This window comes from Miniopterus natalensis, chromosome 16, assembly GCF_054644295.1.
Source record: "Miniopterus natalensis isolate mMinNat1 chromosome 16, mMinNat1.hap1, whole genome shotgun sequence".
In the NCBI taxonomy this organism is placed as follows: Eukaryota; Metazoa; Chordata; class Mammalia; order Chiroptera; family Miniopteridae; genus Miniopterus; species Miniopterus natalensis.
Genome location: NC_142096.1, coordinates 43,036,292 through 43,055,943, shown reverse-complemented (window position 1 = coordinate 43,055,943; position 19,652 = coordinate 43,036,292). Strand labels below are relative to the sequence as shown.

Genomic DNA, 19,652 nt, shown 5'->3' with positions numbered 1-19,652 from the left:
GCGGGACCACTCTGGTCCACGTGCCACCCCAACCCCACACACACATGAGCACCCACACGCACCTGACTCTCCCAGCAGAGCTCCGCGCAGCAGAAGCCCAGGAGCCCGGGACCACCCAGAGGCTAAGAGCTGGCTCTGCCGTCAGTGGGCCCTTCCCAGCTGCGTGACGCTGCCACCGCCTAATCCCTGTGCCTCGTTCCACTCAGCAAGCATTTATGAGCAAGCGCCTGCCGTATGCCAGGTACTGTCCAGGTAGCTACCTGTATACCAGGAAGCTCACTGGGAGCTACGTCAGTGAGCGAGCAAACACCCCTGCCCTGGGGTGCTTACATGCTAGCAGGGGTGGAGAATAAGGGGGGGACCCCACAAACATGGGTAATTATCCAGGACGCTCACAGGTCACATTTGGGTGGAACTGCGACGGAATTCAGGGTAGAGACTGGGTCTGGGGCTGCTGCCATTTTAAACAGCACGGCTGGGTAGGCCTCGCTGAGAAGAAATGACTGAGCAAGGACTCGAGGGAGGGAGCCTTCTGGGTGCCTGGGGAAAAGCCTTTCTTGGTGAGGGTGGGGGTGGGGAACAGCCCAAGCAAAGGCCCTGTGGAAAGAGGGTGCCTCGGTGGGGAGCCAATTTCATGGGCTGCTGGGAAGAGTAAACTAGTTCAAATGTGGATACTCCAGGCACAAAATTCAGAACATGGCTGCGGTCACGACCGCTAAGACCATGTCTGTCTCCAGCTCCTAGACGCATTCTTGGTCCAGGGGGTGGGCACTGGACACCATGTTCCACCCCCTCCGCCCAGGACAGATCAGCTTCCCCTTCATTGCCTCTATACTGTGCTTTGTCCAAATCGCCGAAAATGGCCCTGCACAGAGCCCAGCCTCAAAGCATACGTGTTAATGCATGTGTGCACACTATGCACACTCATATGCACATGCTCACACAGGAACACTATGTACTGTACACATACACACAGATGTGCACACATGTACATACCACCATGGACATGTGCACATAATGGCACATATGAACACACATACACACTCTCAGCACATGGATACATGGACACACATGCACCCACACACACCTGCCTACCCTCCTCCAAGCATGGCCGCCAGCCATTCCCCTCAGAACCTCCATGGGAGCCCCGCCTGCCCACCCCCGCCTCCAGCACCCCTCATCCTCTGCCCCTGCCCCAGACCTCTAGCTCCTGTGCCTCTTAGTAAACAGGCATTAATGGGCTCTCACTGACATCACTTCTGTTCAGAAACACTTTCACCCCAGTTCTCACTCCCCATGGCAACCCAGGAAAGAAGGTGCTTTTATTCTTTCCATTTTCAAGGTGAGGGGCCTGAGGGGATAAAGGAGCGGATGGATTGGCTGGGGGTGGGGGAGGGTAGGGCCTGGGGGGGCACGAGTGCAGTCCTGCCCTGGCACTCCACGCCCCAGAGCACCCTGCTCACAGGACACCCTGCTTGCATGAACCATGAGCATCTCACACTCGAGTCCCACTCTGACCTCCAGACCTTCCTCCCCACCCTGGGAGTGGTCTGGCCACCTCCTCCCTCTGCACCCACATCCTTTGCGTCAGCAAGTCCATCAGCTCCACCCCCTTCCACCGCCAGACCCTCTTCCCCAGTCCAGATGCTGCTGAGTCCCAAGCAGGCCAACATCGGGTCACTCTTGAACGACTGCAGTGGCCCTTCCCTGTCGGGGACCCCACTCTGGGCTGGGACACTCACAGCTTGAGCATCGAGAGTGTCAGCCCCTGTCGCTCTTCTGCTGAAAGCCCTCCTGTAACCCTTCTGTTTTCACGATAACAAGTCAACCCACTGCACCCCTACTCCTGCCTCAGAACACAAAGTAGGTGCTCAGTGAGAAGTAGAGCTCTGGCTGCCTCCAGCACACAAACTCCTGCCACTGGTCCTCATGCTTGGACCACACCAGCCCAGCCTCTTGACCTCCTCCTCAGGACACCTCCATGCAGCTCTGAGCAGCACTGGACAGTTCCCAGCAGTCAGAGTCTCCAGCTCCTGTGTATCTGGGCCTGTGGGCCAGGCCCTGGGCCATCATCTCTTGCATGACCCCGCAGTCCTGCATAGCAGTCACCACTTTGCAGATGAAGAAACTAAGGCTCAGAAGGCAGGTGGCTGCAGGGGAGTGGCCGAGCGACGACTGCTCCGTGCTCTCCTCCCCCCAACCGGCGCCCTCCACGTCTCTGCTCCTTAGCAGCTGCCCAAGCCAAGGTCACAGTGTCTTCCATCTTGCCCAGCCTCAAGGTCAGTCCTCCCAGCCTCCTACCCCACTGCTGGGGAGCTGCATGAAGCAGCTGATGTATACCCCCATCTTGATGGAGCATTTTCTGCTGGTTTCCTGGATACCCCCCCCTTCCTTGGGGCTCTGCCCACCTCTCCCTTTCTCACCTGCTCCTCTCCAGCTACCTTCACAGCTCATGGAGGTGTCTAATCTAGGATCCAGGGCCCAGGGGGCCATGAACAGAGTCGGGTGCCAGAACAACTGGGGTCTTTTGTGCCCCACATGCTTATTTTATGCCTTTAAAAACTATTCTGAGAAGCAGTCCATTGGCCTCACTGGCTCAGGGGGAGCTAAGAGCCCTGGACAGTGTCACCCACCTAGCATGAAACACCTAGCCTGGCCTGGCCCCTGGATGCCCAGCACCCGTGTTCAGCTGCCTGCCTGGCATCTCAAACTCAAGAGTATGAGATAAGCTGTCCCCTGCCCCCCTCCCCATCCCAGCCACCACCCCAGCCTCCCAGATGCTCTCAGGAAATCCTGGGCATCCTGTAAGGAAGACTCTGACTCCTGCCCTGCGTCCTGTCCCATCCACTAACCATACCTCTTTCACTGGCTCTCGTCACCAAGCAGGACCAGCCCAGCCTCTCTCTGCTGGGCAGACGAGCATGTGCCCGGCCTTCGCCCAGCTCTTGGCCTGCAGTGCTATTCCTAACACCCCCCAGGGCTCACCCGCATGTCTCTAAAAACCCTGAACTTGGCCCCTGGACCAGGAGACCCCTGACCTCGCACCAGCAACCTTTCCCCATGTTGTACTTAAGATGCTGTGGTAGGGGCCCTGGCTGTGCTCGTCTGGCCTTCCTTCCCGCCACCCTCATGAGGGTGGGGCTGGGCTGTGGGTTGTCTCTGTGTGTCCCTGATGCCTGGAACACCTCGAAGGCACTCAGTAACTGACTGCAGTGTAAGTGATTTGTTCAGCCACACCACACTGCCCCCAGATCTCACCTCCTGACCACATCTCCAAACAGTCTGCTCTGGTCATTTTCTCCACGCAGCCCACATCCCAAGAGGCCCCTGCAGACCCCGGCCACCAGCCACAGCAGCCTGCTGGCCCATTAGACCATCTTGCTCTCAAAAAAGGAAGGATATTCCCAGTCAGAAATTTAAAACTCTCTCAGCTGGAGAAATCAGACCCGCTGTTCCTTCCTTCACTCATTCACTGAACTCAGCGAGCATCTCCCTTGCACCAGGCACTGTGTGCTGGCTTCCCTGAGCCTCTGCTAAGAGGGTGGGCAGGCAGGACAACTCTGCAGAAAAGACCTGATGCCCTCTGCCCAGGGATCCACCCCGGGTCCTCTCCTGTCTGGTCACTCACCTGGAGCACCATCCCTGCCCCGGTCCTGGGTCAGGCTGGTGAGGCAGTTCTCAGGGCCACCAGCCACTCCATCCCTCAGGCAGACGTCACCGCGGGGAACCAAGGGGCCAGAGGCAGGGTCACCGGTGTCCCCACCCAGGCAGGCACAAGGGGTCTGCATGATGCCGCAGGGGTGTGAGCTGCGGCTGCCAGCCAGACAGGCGTCTAGCCAGCGGCACAGCATCTGGCAGGCAGCCCGGCTGGGGTTTCGGTTGCCCACGACCAGGTACTCCACTGAGAAGTCATTGCCCGGGGGCCCGGGGTCATCATTAGGAGGTGGCTGCTGGCGCTGCATCTGCAGGAACTGCTTGCCAGCCTGCAGGAAGGCCAGGGGTGCCGAGGGGTCACAGAGCCGCAGCACCTCGTCGAAGCTCTCCATTCCCAGGTAGGTGCGCGTGGACTCCAGGAAGGAGTCGAACTGGTAGGTGCGGATGCGGCCAGGGCCGCTGCAGGATGCGGGAGCCTTGGCCACCTTCATGTAGAGTGTGTAGCGCCGCGGGTCCGGGTTGCGCAGGGTCCAAGAGCAGCGTGAGGCATTGGCTGGGAACACTGCAGCCCCTGAGAAGTACCCGAAGAACTTGCCCTGCACTAGAGTGGTGCATGGCTCAGGCCCTGGCCCCACATTGGCCCCCATGGCTGCCCTAGCCTGGCGCCCCAGGAACAGCAGAAGCAGCAGCAGCCGGGGGCCAAGGATCCAGCAGGGGCCTGGGGCGGTGGCCTGGCCCCTCATCCTAGCTCACGGGGCCACTGGGGTTCCTCGGGCTGGGCAGGCAGGCGCGGGCCAGGCCTGAACATGCCAGGGTCCAGCAGCAAGCAGACCAGGCCAGGGGCCAGGGCCAGGGCTGGGGCCAGGGGCTCCAAGCGAGGGCAGGAGGAGAGGCCTTCAGGTGATGGAGAGGGCTGTAGTGGCTCCTAACACACAGGGTCCTGCTGCCTGCCTGTGGCTGTAGGCAGCACCTGGAAGAGAAGGAGCAGAATGGGGGTTGCTGTGAGCCCCCTGGGGAGACTGAGGCTGAGGGCATGGTGGGGTCAGTGCCCACCTGAGCTTTAGGCAGCTGACACAGGTCTGGTGCTGCTGCCAGGCACCTGATCGGTCCACCTATCTATCTGCCACTCACCAGTGTGTCCATCTGCAGGGGGAGGGGCCTAGCCAGGGGCACAGGAGACCTCGTTCACCCAGGTCTAAGCAGAACATGGTGGGCAGTGCCAGGCCAGGGCTGAGTGCCACAGGGGCCCTGGCTGTGTCCATCTGGCCAGCAGCCTGGTGCGGCTCCCAAGGGCTCTGGGCCTGCTGCCTGCCCACTCATCCCGTCACGGCCACAGTGGCCATCCATCCACCTGGGCCTCCACGGAGACCCTGGCAAATTCCTTCTGTCTCCAAACATCAGTTTCCTCACAGTCCCCAAAGCCCCTGGCTGGGCTATTGGTCCCACACAGCAGCTGAGAGAGTGTCGGCCAGCCTCCCAGAGTCTGCCTGGCCTGGTGCCGGTGCCTCCACTCTGCTGAGCGTGCACAGGCCGGCAGCCTGCCCACAGGGACTTGCCACTTCCTTCTGCCTGGGCCCAGTTGGCCGGTGACACAAGGTCAGTCACTGCTCAGCAGTCCCCTCCTGGTGTCCTTCCTGCATGGGCCTTGGAGACAGAGCAGGCAGCGGGCACAGGCCTGCAGTCTGGCTGCCCCCTCATGCCTGCATGGTCTCGGGCAAGTCCCGTGCCTCCCAGCCTCAGTTTCCCCATCTGTAAAATGGGGGGTGAAGCCTCACTCTCGGCGGGGGGGTAAGCACTGGACCTGGGGTTTACCCAGAGATGCGTCAGGACTCCAGCAGGAAGGAGGCGGGGCAGGGTTCTGGGTCACCGTAGGCAGTGTGGCCCGACCTGGCCCTCTGGTGGCTCTTTAGTGGCAAAGTTTCGGGTCCCTTGATAAGGGAACTTGCAAACATCTCATCCTGGAGTGTCTGGGCAGAGCTGGGAAGACTCTGCACTTGGCTCCTACCTCTGGGAAGCACCTTGTCCCTTCTATCTCTAGACCACTCAAGGGGCAACCTTGGACATTGTTGTAGCAAAGAGGCCTACCCTGGGTGCCCACTCCCATGGTATGGGGATCACGAGGCCTTGGCCAGAGTCCCACAGCCCATCCCAGACCCGAGAGGCTGCCGCCCAGCCTCTCCACAGAGGTAGTAATGCGTTCCGAACCTCACCTGAGCCAGTATGGCTGCAGTGCCCTCCCTTAGTCCAGGCTGGGATCCAGCATGCCATGAGACCCCCCCGGAGCCCCAGCTCCAGGGTAGGCTCTCCCCAATGCCCCAGAGGGGTCCACAGACTCCACCCAGTCCCAGGTGGATATCAGCCCAGCCCAGTGGAGACTGATCACAACTAGATCCTGCTGAACCGGACACACCTCCGGGAACCAAGGCTCTGGAGTGACCCTTCAACAGACTCCTGGGGCCAGAAGACAGCCTAAAAGTGTCCACTCATGGGTTCTCATACAGGGTTCCTTGGAGCCCTGGGGTCCCACAGAGGGACCACCCAGACCACTAGGAAGCCAGGATGGGGATGGAAGCAGCAGGGCTGAAGTCACTTACTGAGGTCACTTCCTGGCACCCTGACGTCGTCTGGGACATTTCTGACTTGAGCGGTTACACGCCCTGACTTCTGGCCAGTGGCTGGCCAAGCCATGAGTCTGAGTATTTGGCCTGGCCCTATGTCCTCTCCTGGCTGGGTCACAGGGCAGAGCTGGGCAAGAGGCCCAGGCTGCCAGTACGGATGGCTCCTGTACCTGCCAGCGGTCACTCAACCTCCACTTGCCCACCACCCACCTTCCCTGTCCCCAACACAACCACGGTCCTCTCCAGTGGGCTGAGGCATCTTCATCTACAGCAACCACCTGCCTGATACCCTCCAGCAAGGCTTGGGATCAGCGGCTCAGGGCCCCTCTGAGCCTTCTCGCCTCCAAAGCAGCCCAGGTCGGCAGAGAGCTGGGTGGGTGGGGGGCATCTCAGTGTCAGGCCCCAGGTCATGTAGCCCTGGGGCAGACCAGCCAGTCGAGTCCATCCCACGTCTAGGCAGTAGAATCTGAGATAGGGGAGGGGCATGCTGGGGAGGTCCTGACCCAGGGTGGTGTCCTGGAGGGGGCAGTGTGTGGGCGGGGCCCTGGGATAAATGGGGTCAGGGTCTCTCTGACTACGGGGGGTGCGAGCAGGCAGAGCAGGGGTGGTGGTGTCTGGGCCAGGAGGGGAGACGGGGTGGGAGGGGAGACGGGGTCAGGGAGATGGCTAGGCTTCCAGCTTGGACAAGGGGGTGGTGGGAGCCCTCACTGATGGGCGGAGCAGATGTGTGCACATGTACAAGCACTTATATGTTGATGCATGTGCCTTTGTGTATGCACATGCATGTGTGGGCACACATGTCTGGGTGTGCATACATGTGCCCATGTGCATGTGTGTGTGAATGCATGCAGCATGCTTGTCCATGGTCACGAGGCAGGAAGGAGAGCTGAGCTCAGTGTGGGCTGGGATGTGTGGGCAGTAGGATGGAGACCAGGGCTGGACGGGAGGTCCTATCAGAGGGGACCTGTAATGGAGAGCCCAGTGGCCAGGCTGGAGCCCTGAGGAGCCCAAAGTAGGGCCCCATAAGAGGAGGTCCGCCGAGCAGAAGGAAGGTTGGCTCCACACCAAGAGCCTCCTGTGCTGGGCTCCCAGGCTGGCTCACACCCCTCCCCTTGGCCACACCCAGTGCCCAGGTCCCCACTGGGGTCAGAGCTCTCCAAGCCTGCTGGATAAAGGTGAAGGGCTGGAAGACGTTGGAGGGTGCTGACCCCAGTGCTGGGGGTTCATGTGGTCACTGGTCACTTCTCTCTGTAGTTCTCACATGGTGACTGTCTCCTCCCCGAACCACAGGCCGCTTGTTGGTGACTGGTTCCCCACATCCCAGCCTGGATCTCTGAGGCCTGCAGCAGCACTCCCCTCCTAGAGTCCCAAGGACAGTGCTCAATTAGCCCTCAAGCTGTGGGGACCCCACCTCTCCCGTCACCTTCTCAGGGCCAAACTGCCCTCACTGCCAGGAAGTTCTTCCTGGTGTCCAGCCTCCATCCCTTTGGCCAGCTCGGCCCCGTCCCTGTTGCACGGCCTCCCAGGGCCTGCAAGGTATCTTGGGTGGAGAGAGGAGAGCACTGGGCAGGGAGCTGTGGGGAGGCCACCAGAGACAGAGAAGGGATGACAGTGGAGGTGGCGACTTGAGAGAGCAGCCACACCAGGTGGGGACAAGGAGCTGGAACTGAAATCAAGGAGAAAGAATGACGATGATGCCGTTTACCGAGCGCCAACCATACGCCAGGTCTGAGATCTTTCGGGATTCTCCCTCCCTTGTTAATCTTACGGCCTCATCTCAAGGTAGGAGTTGACCCCACATCAAGGCTCTCGGGGTCACCATCAGCCAAGGGACTCTGTGACCACCTCCCACCCTGACCTGGCGTATCCCCACATGTGCGAAGAGCTGCAACCCACGCCCCACAGTTAGAAGCCCTGGTGCCTCGGTTTTCCTGACGACAAGGGCAGGGGCTGGGTGCCGCCCCTCGTGCTCTAGCCTCACCTCATCCATCCCGTCCGACCCTCCTCCCCAGGCCCAGCCTCCACTTCTCCTCCCCACCCACCCCAGGCTGCCAATGGCATCCCCAGACACCAGCCCACAAAAGGCGCTCTGTCGTCCTGCCTGGCCTCCGAACAGTGCCTGCCTGTGTGTCCTGGGAAGAGGCTGTGCTGGGGGAGGGGCGGGGTGGGCACCAAGGCATCAAGGACAGTTCAGGGGCTGGTGGTGGGCAGGGGCTGGGAGAGCAAGCAGGAGGGGCCACCTAGGGGCGCTCAACCACCCCAGCCCAGGGCAGCCTCTCCTCCACGCCCCTGTTTGAGGTGCCCCATAGGCCACACTGATACCTCCCGGGCCGTGGCAGGTCAGGCAGCCTGGTCACCTGGGAGGCAGAGGCAGGCCCAGGACTACCAGTCTGAGTGTCTCAGGGGCTTGGGGCCACAAGGAGGGATCAGGAGATCCCTGCAGGCCTCCTTCCATAAGCACAGAGCCAGGTGGGCCCTGGAAGAGACTGCCTCCCCTCCCCAAGGCCACTACTGCCCCACCTTCAGCCCGTGCCAACAAGGCCCCAGTGACCACCCTGGCTGACCTAAGGGGAGTCCTGAGCTAGCCTTAAGGAGTCCACTCACAGTAAAGACATGGGCAGACCAGTGAGGCATCCCCCAGAGCTGGGAGGGGATGCCAGGGCTGGGCTGGGTTGCCATCAGGGCCCAGCTTGCGCACCACATCTGCCAGGCCTAGCCCCATGGGAGGTCTCCTTTGCCTGCCTGCCTGGGCTCAGGGGCCACTGGGGGAATCTGTCAGAACTGCCCAGGAGGAGACCCCTGGAAGGCCCACTCCTGGGGCTGCCCATACACACCTTCACCTGCCCCCCGACCCAGGGAGGCCCAGATGGGCATTGCCTCCATTTTACAAGGAGGCAGACAGATCCCAGGTAACGGTGGAGTGACACTGTCACCCTTCATCCCACCTTACTGCCCCGGGCCACCTAGCCCTGGAGTCAATGGTTAGCTCTTTGATGGGCCTTGGAGGCCTCAGGCCTCGTTATACTTCCTCTCCCTCAGGACCCTGTCACCCCAAACCAGCTGTAGGCCTTGAAGACACTCCGTGAACTCAAGCTCCTGAGCCTTGGCGCATACCACGCCCCCATCTTAGGCTGCCCCTGCCCCTGCCCCCGCCCGGTGCTCCTCCTTCAACACACGGGGTAAGGTGACTGCCTGAGAAAGTCTTACTTGAGCCTGCAGAGCCTCCCAAGAGTGAACGTGACCCCTCCCTGTGCTCCCACTGCACCCTCCAAGCATGCACACACATGCACAAGCGCGTGAATGCATGTCCATACGTGCATACACATGCAAAAGCACAAATAAGCATGTGTACATAGACATGCTCTCCTGGAGAGAGCCCAAGCGAGGATGGTGACAGCATCTGTCCCATGGGCTGGGGCCTCCTCGCAGGGTGGAGGTGGGGGACTCTTATGAGGAGGGGAGGCTCCTAGAACCTGGGCGTGACATGCCATTGTCCTCTCCTCTCACTGTGCCCCTGCTCGGTACCTAGAGTAAGCCCCTAAGCCCTGAGGCAGAGGCTCTGCTGCTGTGCCTGCCCAGCTGTTGCCCCACAACTACACCCCCACCCACACTCCATGCCATGCCAGGATCTGAGGTCCCCAGCAGAAGGGGCTCACCCAAGGTCACCTGCCCAAGGTCACAGCGTCAAGATCGGAAGAGGCAGTTAGGATGGGCAGGCTGCACAGCCAGGTCCTGGGGCTGCCCAGGGCAGGAGGCGCTGAGATCCCAGGGGTGTGCTGTGCAGGCCTGGCACGTGCAGGGATGGGAGTAGACACGCACTTACATAGGCCAGGTCCCTGGCTCCCAATGACTCCCAACCTGCCTCTACACGGCTATAGCAGGACTGGCCTGTCCAAGAAGGAGGCAGGGTAGGCATGCTGTCCCAGTGGTCAGAGGAGCCAGGCTCCTCAGCTGGAGGCTGCACCCAGGGGAGCAGGTCCTAACCTGGGCCCAATGCCCATTGGGTGCCTGCTGCCCTCTGTCAGGGACAGCTGAAGCGAAGGGGATCAACAGAGGGCACCTCTCAGCTCTGGGCCAGGTGTAGATGGGATGAGTGACCTGCAACCCAGAGCTGGACTGTAGGGCCCTCAGCAGGGACAGCCGGGTACTGAGGACCATGTGTGTGCACGTGTGAGTGCCCCAGTATGTGTGTGGGGTGTGGGTGAGTGCGTGGTGCAGAGGAAGGCAGGGTGGGCCTGGTCAGAGTGGCCTTGCAAGGTGGGAGGCGGTTCTTGTTATGACTCCCTGGGGCTCAGGGCCCTGGAGAGTGAGGGGGGGGGCACAGACTCTAGGGGGTGGGCCTGGGCTTTGTGCTCCCTCCATCCCCACTTGGGTTTGGATTAGTGACAGGCCAGGCCACCTCTGTGTCACCCTCCAGACCTCCGAGGCCCTGCTCACCAGCACCTGGGGTGTCAACCTCCTCGCCACTCCTTTGCCTCCTCACCATTTCAGGGACCCTTAGCCCACGTCCAGCCATGTCAGCATCCCCAAATCTGCCTGTGAGTGCCCAGGGAACTGCCTGGGCTCGAGCCTGACTCTGGCCACTTGCCCTGGGGGCCTCTCCCGGTCTCTGGCGGTGCTGTGGCTGGGATCCCACAGTCAATGAGCAGGGCCCAGGGGCCTCAGGGTCCCTGTCTGCATCCCTCTGAGCCAGCCCTCAAGGATGCCCATAGACTTCCAAGGCCAGGAAGATGGTGGTGGGACCAGCATGAAAATGAAGATGACAGAGGTGCCAAAAGGGCAGGGAGGGTTCTGGGGGCTGTAGGGAGTGGGGTGAGATGGGGTGGGGGCAATGGTGGGGGTGTGGGAAAGATGACAGGGGTGGGTGGGCTGAGGGTGGGTGAGCCAGGTGTGCCTGGGAACACAGAACACTTCCATCTGTTGAAACCATTCATGGGACAGACGCACAGGGCTGGGCTTGTGGAGGCACAGAACATTCTGGAAGGACAATGGAGCCATTAACAGAGTTCCACAGGATGGGAGGACCTGGGGTCTGGGGTGGAAGGAGACTCGATTTGCACTCTAGTCCTTTGGTGCTGTTCCCACCACTTGCCACTTGTCACTAGAAATTGAGTTAACATGAGAAAGGAGGGTGGGGACACACAGCAGGACATATGGAGCCCCTCCTAGCGTTCTGTGTGCTATCCCAGGGCTCTGGTCCTGACTCATCCCGAGACAGGAGACTGTGACCCTACCATACAGCCTAGGAGACTGAGCTGCAGGGGAAGCCACGGAGGGATCCGGATCTAGCTTCAGTCCTGGGTCTCCTGGGCGGAGGATGGTTCCTGCCCCTGTCACCTGCACTGTGGAGGCGGGGGTGTCATACTTCCAACTGAAGCTCTTGCCCTCTCAGGCCTCACTTTCCCCGGTAACTGTCATGGGCAGCGGTGGGAGGAGGGGCTCTCCTGTGCCCTGCCAGCCTTGATGTCCCCACAATGGGAACATTCTCAGGGGGGCCAGATTCCAGACAGTGGAGCCTGGATGCTGTGCCTCCCTTTTCTATGGGATGGTGTGCTGCACTGTGTTTGCTTACAGGCTATGCTGATGGGGTGGGGGTAGGGGCGGGGTATCAAGACGGTGACCATTGGTTGGGATGAATGAAGTGTGTGTGGGCGAAAAGGGGCCACATGCTAATCAGACAGGCTCAGGGAGGCCTGAATGGCAACCTTGCAAACTCAGAGACCTAAAGTAACCATAAAAGATGGTCTGAAATTAAAACTTTTTAAACTGAAAGCAGTTTACGGTGGGTAGTCGTGTCCCAGGTTGTTATCTTCCCTGACAAAGGTCAATCTTTACCTTAACTGAGCCTGTCTGTTCGTCTTTTGCATCTTCGATATCGTACCCGATTAACATGCCTTTGCAAAACAAAGTAATTTTCCTTCAAAGCACAAGCTCCGCAAATCCCCTCCTTGTTATTGAGTTAATTGCTGACTGTTAACTGTCCTGCACCCGCCTAAGTCAAAGACCTGTGTGTCCATCATTTTACTTCCTATCCAATCCCAGAGCTTCCCCCCTTCTCCTTCTCCCACCTCCCTGATCTTTCACCCATGGATTTCACGTAACCCATTTAGGTCTCCTCTTTTGATTATAATGTATAAAACTGCAAAACTGCCATTCTCCAGAGCATCATCTCAAACTGTTGAGATACTGCTTCCTGGCATGTGTCGACAGTTTGACTCAATAAACTCACAATTCTTCACAGGTTTAAGTGTTTCTTAGGTTAACATGTGCATACAGTGTAGGGGTGGGCGGGGCGGACCCCTGTGTATTCTGCCTCCCCTGACACTGCTGCTCCTGAGAGCCATCTCTTTGGCATGTCCATCTGGCCAAATTACCATCCCTGTTTAAGACCCTCCCAGGTCACCTGCCCCCAGGACATAGCCTGAGGCCTACAGGGCTCTGAGTTCTGGTCCTGCTTCCTCTGAAGCTCCCCCACTCTCACCCCCATCCCCTTCCTGCCAGTCACTCTCTTCTCAAACTCCTGTCTGGTCCTCACACCTGCACACTCACCTTCCACAGGCCCTTTGCGTGACTCTTCCCTCCATGGAGAACCTTCTGACCCTTTACCACCACTCGCCCACCCCTCTGTGGAAGCCTCTTGGGGAGCTCCACCTCTGGACTCCTGCATGTGGCTGTCCTCCACCCTAGAACCCACTCATGGAGCTTGTCAGGGCCTCTGTCCTCCCATATTCCCACCAGCCTTGTGGCGGGAGACCATGCCCTTAGCCTTGTACGCGGTTCACCCCCAGTGTGAGTGTGTATATGTGGGCACCCACACATTTAGTATGTGTGTGCATGTGGTCTCTGCACGATGCTCCTGGGGCCCTCTGTGTTCACCCAGAAAACAGGGCTCTGCCCACAGCACAGCTGCAGCAGGGAGGCTGGGGCTGGGCGTCCAGAGGACAGTGGGAAAGTGGGTTTGCTGGCACTTAGGAGGTTAACAACCCTCCAGGCTCCGGGTGAGAGCTTTACTCCCAGGGCTTCCAGACACAGGACCTACCACAGGGAGAACAGGGTTCCACTGAACATTGCCATCCAGGGGACACACAAGACCCGCACTGCTCAAGGCACACGTGGCAGCTTCATGTCTACACACATGCCGCGGGACAAGCACGTGCGCGAGCGGCACACACGTGCCCATGCACCCATCTACACGCACACGCCGCTCCCGCCTGTGCACAGCTGCACCGGGCCAGGCGAGTTTGGGGAGAGAGGAGTGACTGGGGCCCGGGCTGAGCCGCGAGCGAGCCGCCTTAGCGGGAGAGGGAGGCGCGAGCGAGCCCGGGGGCTGCCCAGGATGTGGCCGGCGCCCCCCGCGGCCGAGGAGGCGGAAGGGGCGGGCAAGGCGCCGGGTGGGAGCGTGCGCCCTCTCCCGGCCGTCGGAGGCAGCGCGCCGCCCTCTTCTGTCCGCTACCGCAGCCCGGCGCCCGGCGCCCGGGGCCCGGGGCCCAGAGCCCGAGGGATCCCCAGGGAGCGAGCTCAGGGCCAGGAGGCGGGCCGGCCCATGCTGGCCAGCTAGGGGGCAAGAGAGCCCGAGAGGCTGCCGCGCCGCAGCCACGCGCCCGGCCCTGCCGGGGCCGCCTCCCTCCAGGCCCGAGGCCGTGTCCGCAAGCGCCGACCTGCCTCCCACCCGGCCGGCCAGAGCGCTGCAGACCCAGCACATTGCGGGCCCGGCACGTTGGATCCCGGGTCGGGGCCTGGGCCGGAAGGGCTCCCAGAGCATAACCTGAACCCCCATTTCACAGACGCGACCGCCGAGGCCCGCGAGGGAGCAGAGCCTGCGGACAAGGGAAGGGCCCGGCAACTTGGCTGCTTCCCCTCCCGGGCCCATGATTCGGGGGAGTTCGGCATGATGCCCAGGGCGACGAATCGCATTTTCCACCCCCGCGCAGGAGCGCGAAGGGGACAAACACCTTTCTCTAGAATAGGAGGCGTCAAACTCCCCGCTCGAGACCCCAGCGCCGCGCCCGCCCGCGCAGCCGCGCGCTGCCTGGGCGCATCCCGCGGGCCTCGAGGCCCGGCCCGCGTCCCCGGGTTCCGGGGCGCCCCGGCCGGCACCCGCCTCTCAGCCCCGCGCGCAACAAGTCTGAAAGCGGCAGGGAGGCGCTGCGGGCGAGGGGGCGGGAGGGAGCCGGGTCTGGGCACCGCGCTCCGGGACTGCCGAACGCGCGCCGTCCGCCTCCCGGGACCCGCGCGGTGGCGGGAGCTGGGAGCCGTCCCGGGGGCCGCTCGCACTGGCTCCCGAGGCTCCGGCCCAACGCGACAGGACGTGCCCGGGAGCCCCCGCCCCCTCCTTTGCTTGCTTGACCTTGCTAGGGTCCTCAAAGGCGGACCCGGCGGCACCCGGGCGTCCGGGCTCGGAGTTTCGCCGCCGCGCGCGGCTGGGAGGGGGCGGCTCCCTCCCTCCACCCGCCTCGCCGCCCCCGCGGCTGCGGAGATCGCAGAAGAATGTGAAGGCTTCGGGGTCCTAGAAGACATAGCTATGGCCACCTCCCCAGACCTCACACACCTCGGAGGTGTTCAAAGGGGCCGCAACTTCGCACCCGCTCCCCCCACCCCCGCCTCTCAACCGCCCGGCCGCTGCCCATCCCCCTCAGGGGCTCCTGCTCCGAGGGGGGAGGGTTTGAGTCGGTGGGGGAGGGCGCCAGGGGTCCCCTAGGGTCCCGAGGGAGCGTGGACCTCCCAGCACCCTCCCCAACACGCATGCCCAGGGGGCTCCTCGGAGATGGGGGTGCTCGCCCCTTGCCCACCTACACCCCTTCACGCCTTTCAGCTCGCCAGGAGTTGCCGCTAAGGAATCCTCCCCCGAAGCTCGGGGGAATGGGACGCGGTGGGGAGCGCGCAGGGGGAAGGGGTGCTGGGGGACGGGTGGGTTCGGGCCTGCCCGTCCCAGCCTGGGTCCCTGTGCTCCTGGAAACTTGGAAGCCCAGAATGAAAGTGAAAAGGGCTAGGTGCCCGCAGCCCGGGGTCTGGGCTCCGGGCTGCCTGCGAAGCGACCCAGCAGGAGCCGCCGCGGCCGGCGGAGGGGCCCCGCTCAGAGCCGCAGCCGCGGACCCGCAATTTCCAGCTACGCCGCCCCCTCGCGAGGCTCAAGACCCGCTCTGCGCGGCCCGGGGGCGGCGGAACCAGGGGAGAGGGCGCCTTCCAGACCCGAGCCCGGCTTCCCCGGGAGGCGCGGGGCCATGCCCGCTCCTCCAGGCGGCTCCGGGCCGCTCCGAGCCAGCGCGGTGGCCTCGGGGGCCGGCGGGCGCTGCCCGCCGAGGACGGGCCCGCTGACGCCGGCGCCTGGCCTCGCGCACCGCGCGCGGAGGGCGCAGCGCCGACCCAAAGTTCGAAGCGGCTTACCCGTGCGGCCTGTCCGACCGAGTGGAAGGAGAAGACAAGGTAACAGCCAGGGCGATTGTGCGTGTTTGGGGCTGGGGGCGCTATTCGGGGGAGAACCCCGGGGAGTCTCCGCCGTCAATGTCGGGTCTAGCGGTGAGGGCTTCGAGGGAGACCCGGAGCTTCTTGCGCAAGCCCCCAGGCTCTGCGAGTGGGGGAAAGACATTTCGGGCCCCAAAATGTCTGTAGGGGTCTCCGGGTATGATTAGGAGAAGGGGGGCAGCCTGGGCTATCTCTCCCCAGCCTACCTGGGTCTAAGTGTGGCTGTGCGGCTCACATTTGGGGCTCTCAAAGGTCCCATACTGCTAGCGTCTGTTGGTGCTGGGGACACAACGGGAACGCCTTCCCCAGCCTGCCCTGGGTTGTGCATGTGATGGGAGGGGGCACCTCCCCCAGCCCAGCTAGCCAGCACGACCAGTCTTCGTGCGTGCGGACTGGGGGGTGGTGAGCAGCTCGGAAAGGCTCTCCCACGCCCGGGGTCGCCCCCTCCTCAGCTGGCCCGGTGCGGGAGCTCGGAAACCTGCCAGATTCCGTCGCTGCCGTTGGAGGAGGCAAGGGGGTAGGGGGTGGGGGTGGGGGTCCAAACTCGCGAGCTCTCAAGGCAAACCTAGGAGCTTTGAAGCCCCAAACGCGGCGAAGTTAGGAAGTCCGGGCTCCTGCCCCTCCCCCGCCCCCCTCGCTGCGCCCCTTCTCGCCGCGCCCCCAGCCCGCAGCCCGCACCTTCCTTACCTTCCCCAGCAGCGGCGGACCCGCTGGCGAAGACTTGATCCGGCGAGTTGCAAATCCCCAGGAGCGCCCTGGTCGCCGGCGGCCGAGGCGCGCGCCCGACCGGAGGGGGTGCTCCTCCCGCCGCCGCCGCCCCCGGCCGGCTCCGGGCCTAGCCGGACGCTCCCCGGAGCGCGCGGGCCGGCGCGCGCGGGTCCCTCCCCTCCCCTCCCCTCCCCTCCCCCCGCCTGCGGGAGCCCCGCGGACGCCGGGAGGTCCGGATGCCCGGGCTGCAGGCGACGCGGGGCGCGCGGGCCCGGGCCCGGTCAGGACGCAGCGCAGCCTCTGCGCTCCCGGCTCGCCGGTTCCGCGCTTGCTCGCCCGGCCGCCGCCAACGCCGCGCCCGCCGCCGCTGCCGCCTTCGCCCGCCGCTCCCTCTCCGGCCGCCGCCGCCGCTCCTGTCGCCGGCCCCGCTCTTCTCGCCTTTTTCCCCCTTCCTGGGGCGGGGGAGCAGAGCCGAGCCGGGGGCGGGGCGGCGCGGGCAGGAGGAGGCCGCGGAGCAGGAGGAGGGAGGAGAGAGGCGAGCCGCTTCCCCCACCGGGCTGCCGGCGCTCCCCAATCTCTCGCTCTCTGAAACTGGATCCCGAATTGGGAGCTAGAGACCGCATTACGGATTACATCAGGCTTTATAGAGCTTCCAGATCACACGTTAGAGGGGAGCGCGAGCAGGGGGGCGGGGTGTGGGGGAGGGGAGCGAGATAACGGGGGGGGGGGGCAAATAAAATGCACACACGAGCGCACGGGGAGGAAAGCCCGGCCCCTGCCCCAGGCAGCAGGAGAGCCAGGAGTTGGGGCTCTGCTCTCTGCGTCTTCCAGGAGCCAAGGAGAGGCCGGCTGCTGGCTGGATGGTGGATGGTGGACTGACGGAGGAATGGGTGGGTGGATGGGTGGACGGACAAACAGCAGATGAATGGAGGGAAGTTACAAGGGGTTGTGCTTAAGCAATATAGGTGCAGGGGAGGATGGGATGCGTGGAAGGATGAGTGAGGTAAGTGGTTGTGGACGGAAGAGCTGTGTGGGAGGACGGATGGACAGATGGGTGGAGCACTGGATGGAGGGTGGGAGGATGGAAGGATGGACAGTCGGATGGATGGGTGGAGCATTGGATGGAGGGTGGGAGGACCGATGGAGGAATGAGGCAGTGAGGATGGACAGGGTAGGTGGCTGTGTAAATGGATGGGTGGCGTACGAGTGGAGGGCTGAGGACACCGGTGGGCTGTGCAGATGGAAGGATGGTGCCTGGATAGGTGGATGAGTGGGCTGAAGGTGGAATGGGTGATGGGCAGGTGAGTCAGAGGCACAGACTGCAGAACTCATCCAAGAGGGTCGGGTTGGTGGGGGTGGGGAGGGCCAGTCTGAGCTACCCAGGTTGCCTTTGTCCAGTCTTGCTTCAGGGGGACTCCTGAGAGATGCTGAGGGAGGAGCTTGGCAGAGGAGTCACAAGGAGGTGGGTCTGAAAGTGAGGTGTAGCCCACCATTTGCCCTGTGTGACTGTCCTCAGCCACCCTCTCCCCATTCTCACCCTCTGGCTACCCTGTTTACTTGGGGACAGTGGGGACATCCATTCCCATGTTTGGATTTGATTTTCCATAAGCTACTTCATCCCCCATCTTAAAGATCCATAGCCCCTCTTCTGAGAGACTCTAGAGTGAAATTCCAAATCTTGGAGGAATGGCCTCAGGGAGGTTACTTCAGATCCCTCTCTACTAGGATGCTTCTGCCTCCAGCCTCTTGCTCTTTTCATAACTTGTGGTCCACTCTGAATGTGAAATCCCCCTTCCTCTGCCTGAATATCCAATACCTTACACACTCATCATGTTAGCAGTCCACCAATCCCTTTGCTGCCCAAGCCCAACATCTGGTCCAACTGTCGGCTTTTCTCAGCAGACCCAGCAGGAAGCTCCATCCGGGTGTCATCAGCGTCACCATCAAACATTAATTCACATTATTGTCACCATCCTCAGCCTGAATGTCAGTACTCATCCCCATTCTGTTCTTCTCATGACCATCACCATAACCCGCAACCAGTGGCACTCCACCACCATCACGGTCACCACCATCACCATCAGCAGCAGCCCCACCACCAGCACCAACCACCTTGGGGGTGGGGCAGGGGGAGGGCAACTCAAATCAACCCAGCGCCCAGGCACATGGGTCATCAGGTGGAGTTCTGTCCAAACCAGTCCCTCTTGCAAGCCAACTTGTGGCCCGTACCTCTGGGGGTGTCCTGAGGGGCTGGTCAGAAGGGCCACAGAGGCACATACCATGAGGCAGTCAGGAGGGAGGGGAGGGCCCCCTTCCCAGCCCAACCCCCTGGGAAGCCTTCTTTTTGCCCCCTCCCTCTAGGAGAAGGGCTGTCTTCTCCAAGTCCGGAGGAAGGTGGCAAGGTGGTGCCTGGGGGCTGCCCCTGAGAACCCGCAGCTGAGCCCTCCCATCCTTCTGTGCCCAGGTCCTCACTGCAGCTGCCCTGGAGGCCGGATCTCGCGGCACTAGCAGCCTGTGGCCACCAGGGGGCCTCTGATATTAGGCCCGGAGCAGCGGCGAGGGTGCCTGCCTGCCGCCCGCAGCCAGGATCCCGGCGGCTCTGCCGTGGGGGAGGGAGCCGCCCTCCCGGCTGCTCTGCGCTGGAGCCGGTGGGGCTGGGGCTCCTCCAGACAGGCCATCCAGGGCAGGTAGTGTCCCCAGCAACCGGGGCTTCTCAGCAGGGCTGTGCCTTCCTCTTCCCTGTTCTGGGGACTCCTTGCTTCCCTCTCTGATTTGCCTCTTTTAGAAAATTGTGCCCTTGCCCCAGTTCCTGATCCAGATCCCGCTCTAGGAGGGGCAGAGAGGACCCCCCCCCATGTTCCTCCCTAGGGAGGGAGAAGAGTCAGCTGGGCCTGGGATCAGATGTACGGAATTCTGCTGATGACCCCACACTCAGCTCCCAACTGACTGTCTGGAAACGATGAAGGTCACCTGTACCTGCTGCAGCCTCAGTTTCCCTCTTGGTTCATGAGTATCTCGCCTTAAAGGTTTTCAAGGTTTCTTACAGCCAAGACACTCCAGGATTCTCGAAACTTGAACCAATGCCCACTTTTCCTGAGATTTTCTACAGATTTACATCCAGCTCCGCGCCCCGCCCACGACACTTGCTCATACTGCTGACCCTCACCACTGTGCCATCTTCCACCCAGACCTGGGGACCTGGCCACAGCT

General features: G+C 62.2%; 1 protein-coding gene across 1 annotated transcript in view; it reads right to left on the bottom strand.

Moving 5' to 3' along the window:
- The window catches only part of ADGRB1 (adhesion G protein-coupled receptor B1), a 70,960-nt gene extending 54,441 nt beyond the window's left edge, over positions 1-16,519 (bottom strand). Inside the window, exons 1-2 of the mRNA XM_087825528.1 lie at positions 16,422-16,519; positions 3,629-4,624 (exon numbers count right to left, since the gene is read on the bottom strand). Of these exons, the coding sequence (XP_087681654.1) occupies positions 3,629-4,397 (769 nt within the window). The 5' untranslated portion in view covers positions 4,398-4,624; positions 16,422-16,519. The remainder of the gene's footprint in view (positions 1-3,628; positions 4,625-16,421) is intronic.
- Positions 16,520-19,652: the final 3,133 nt, after the last annotated feature.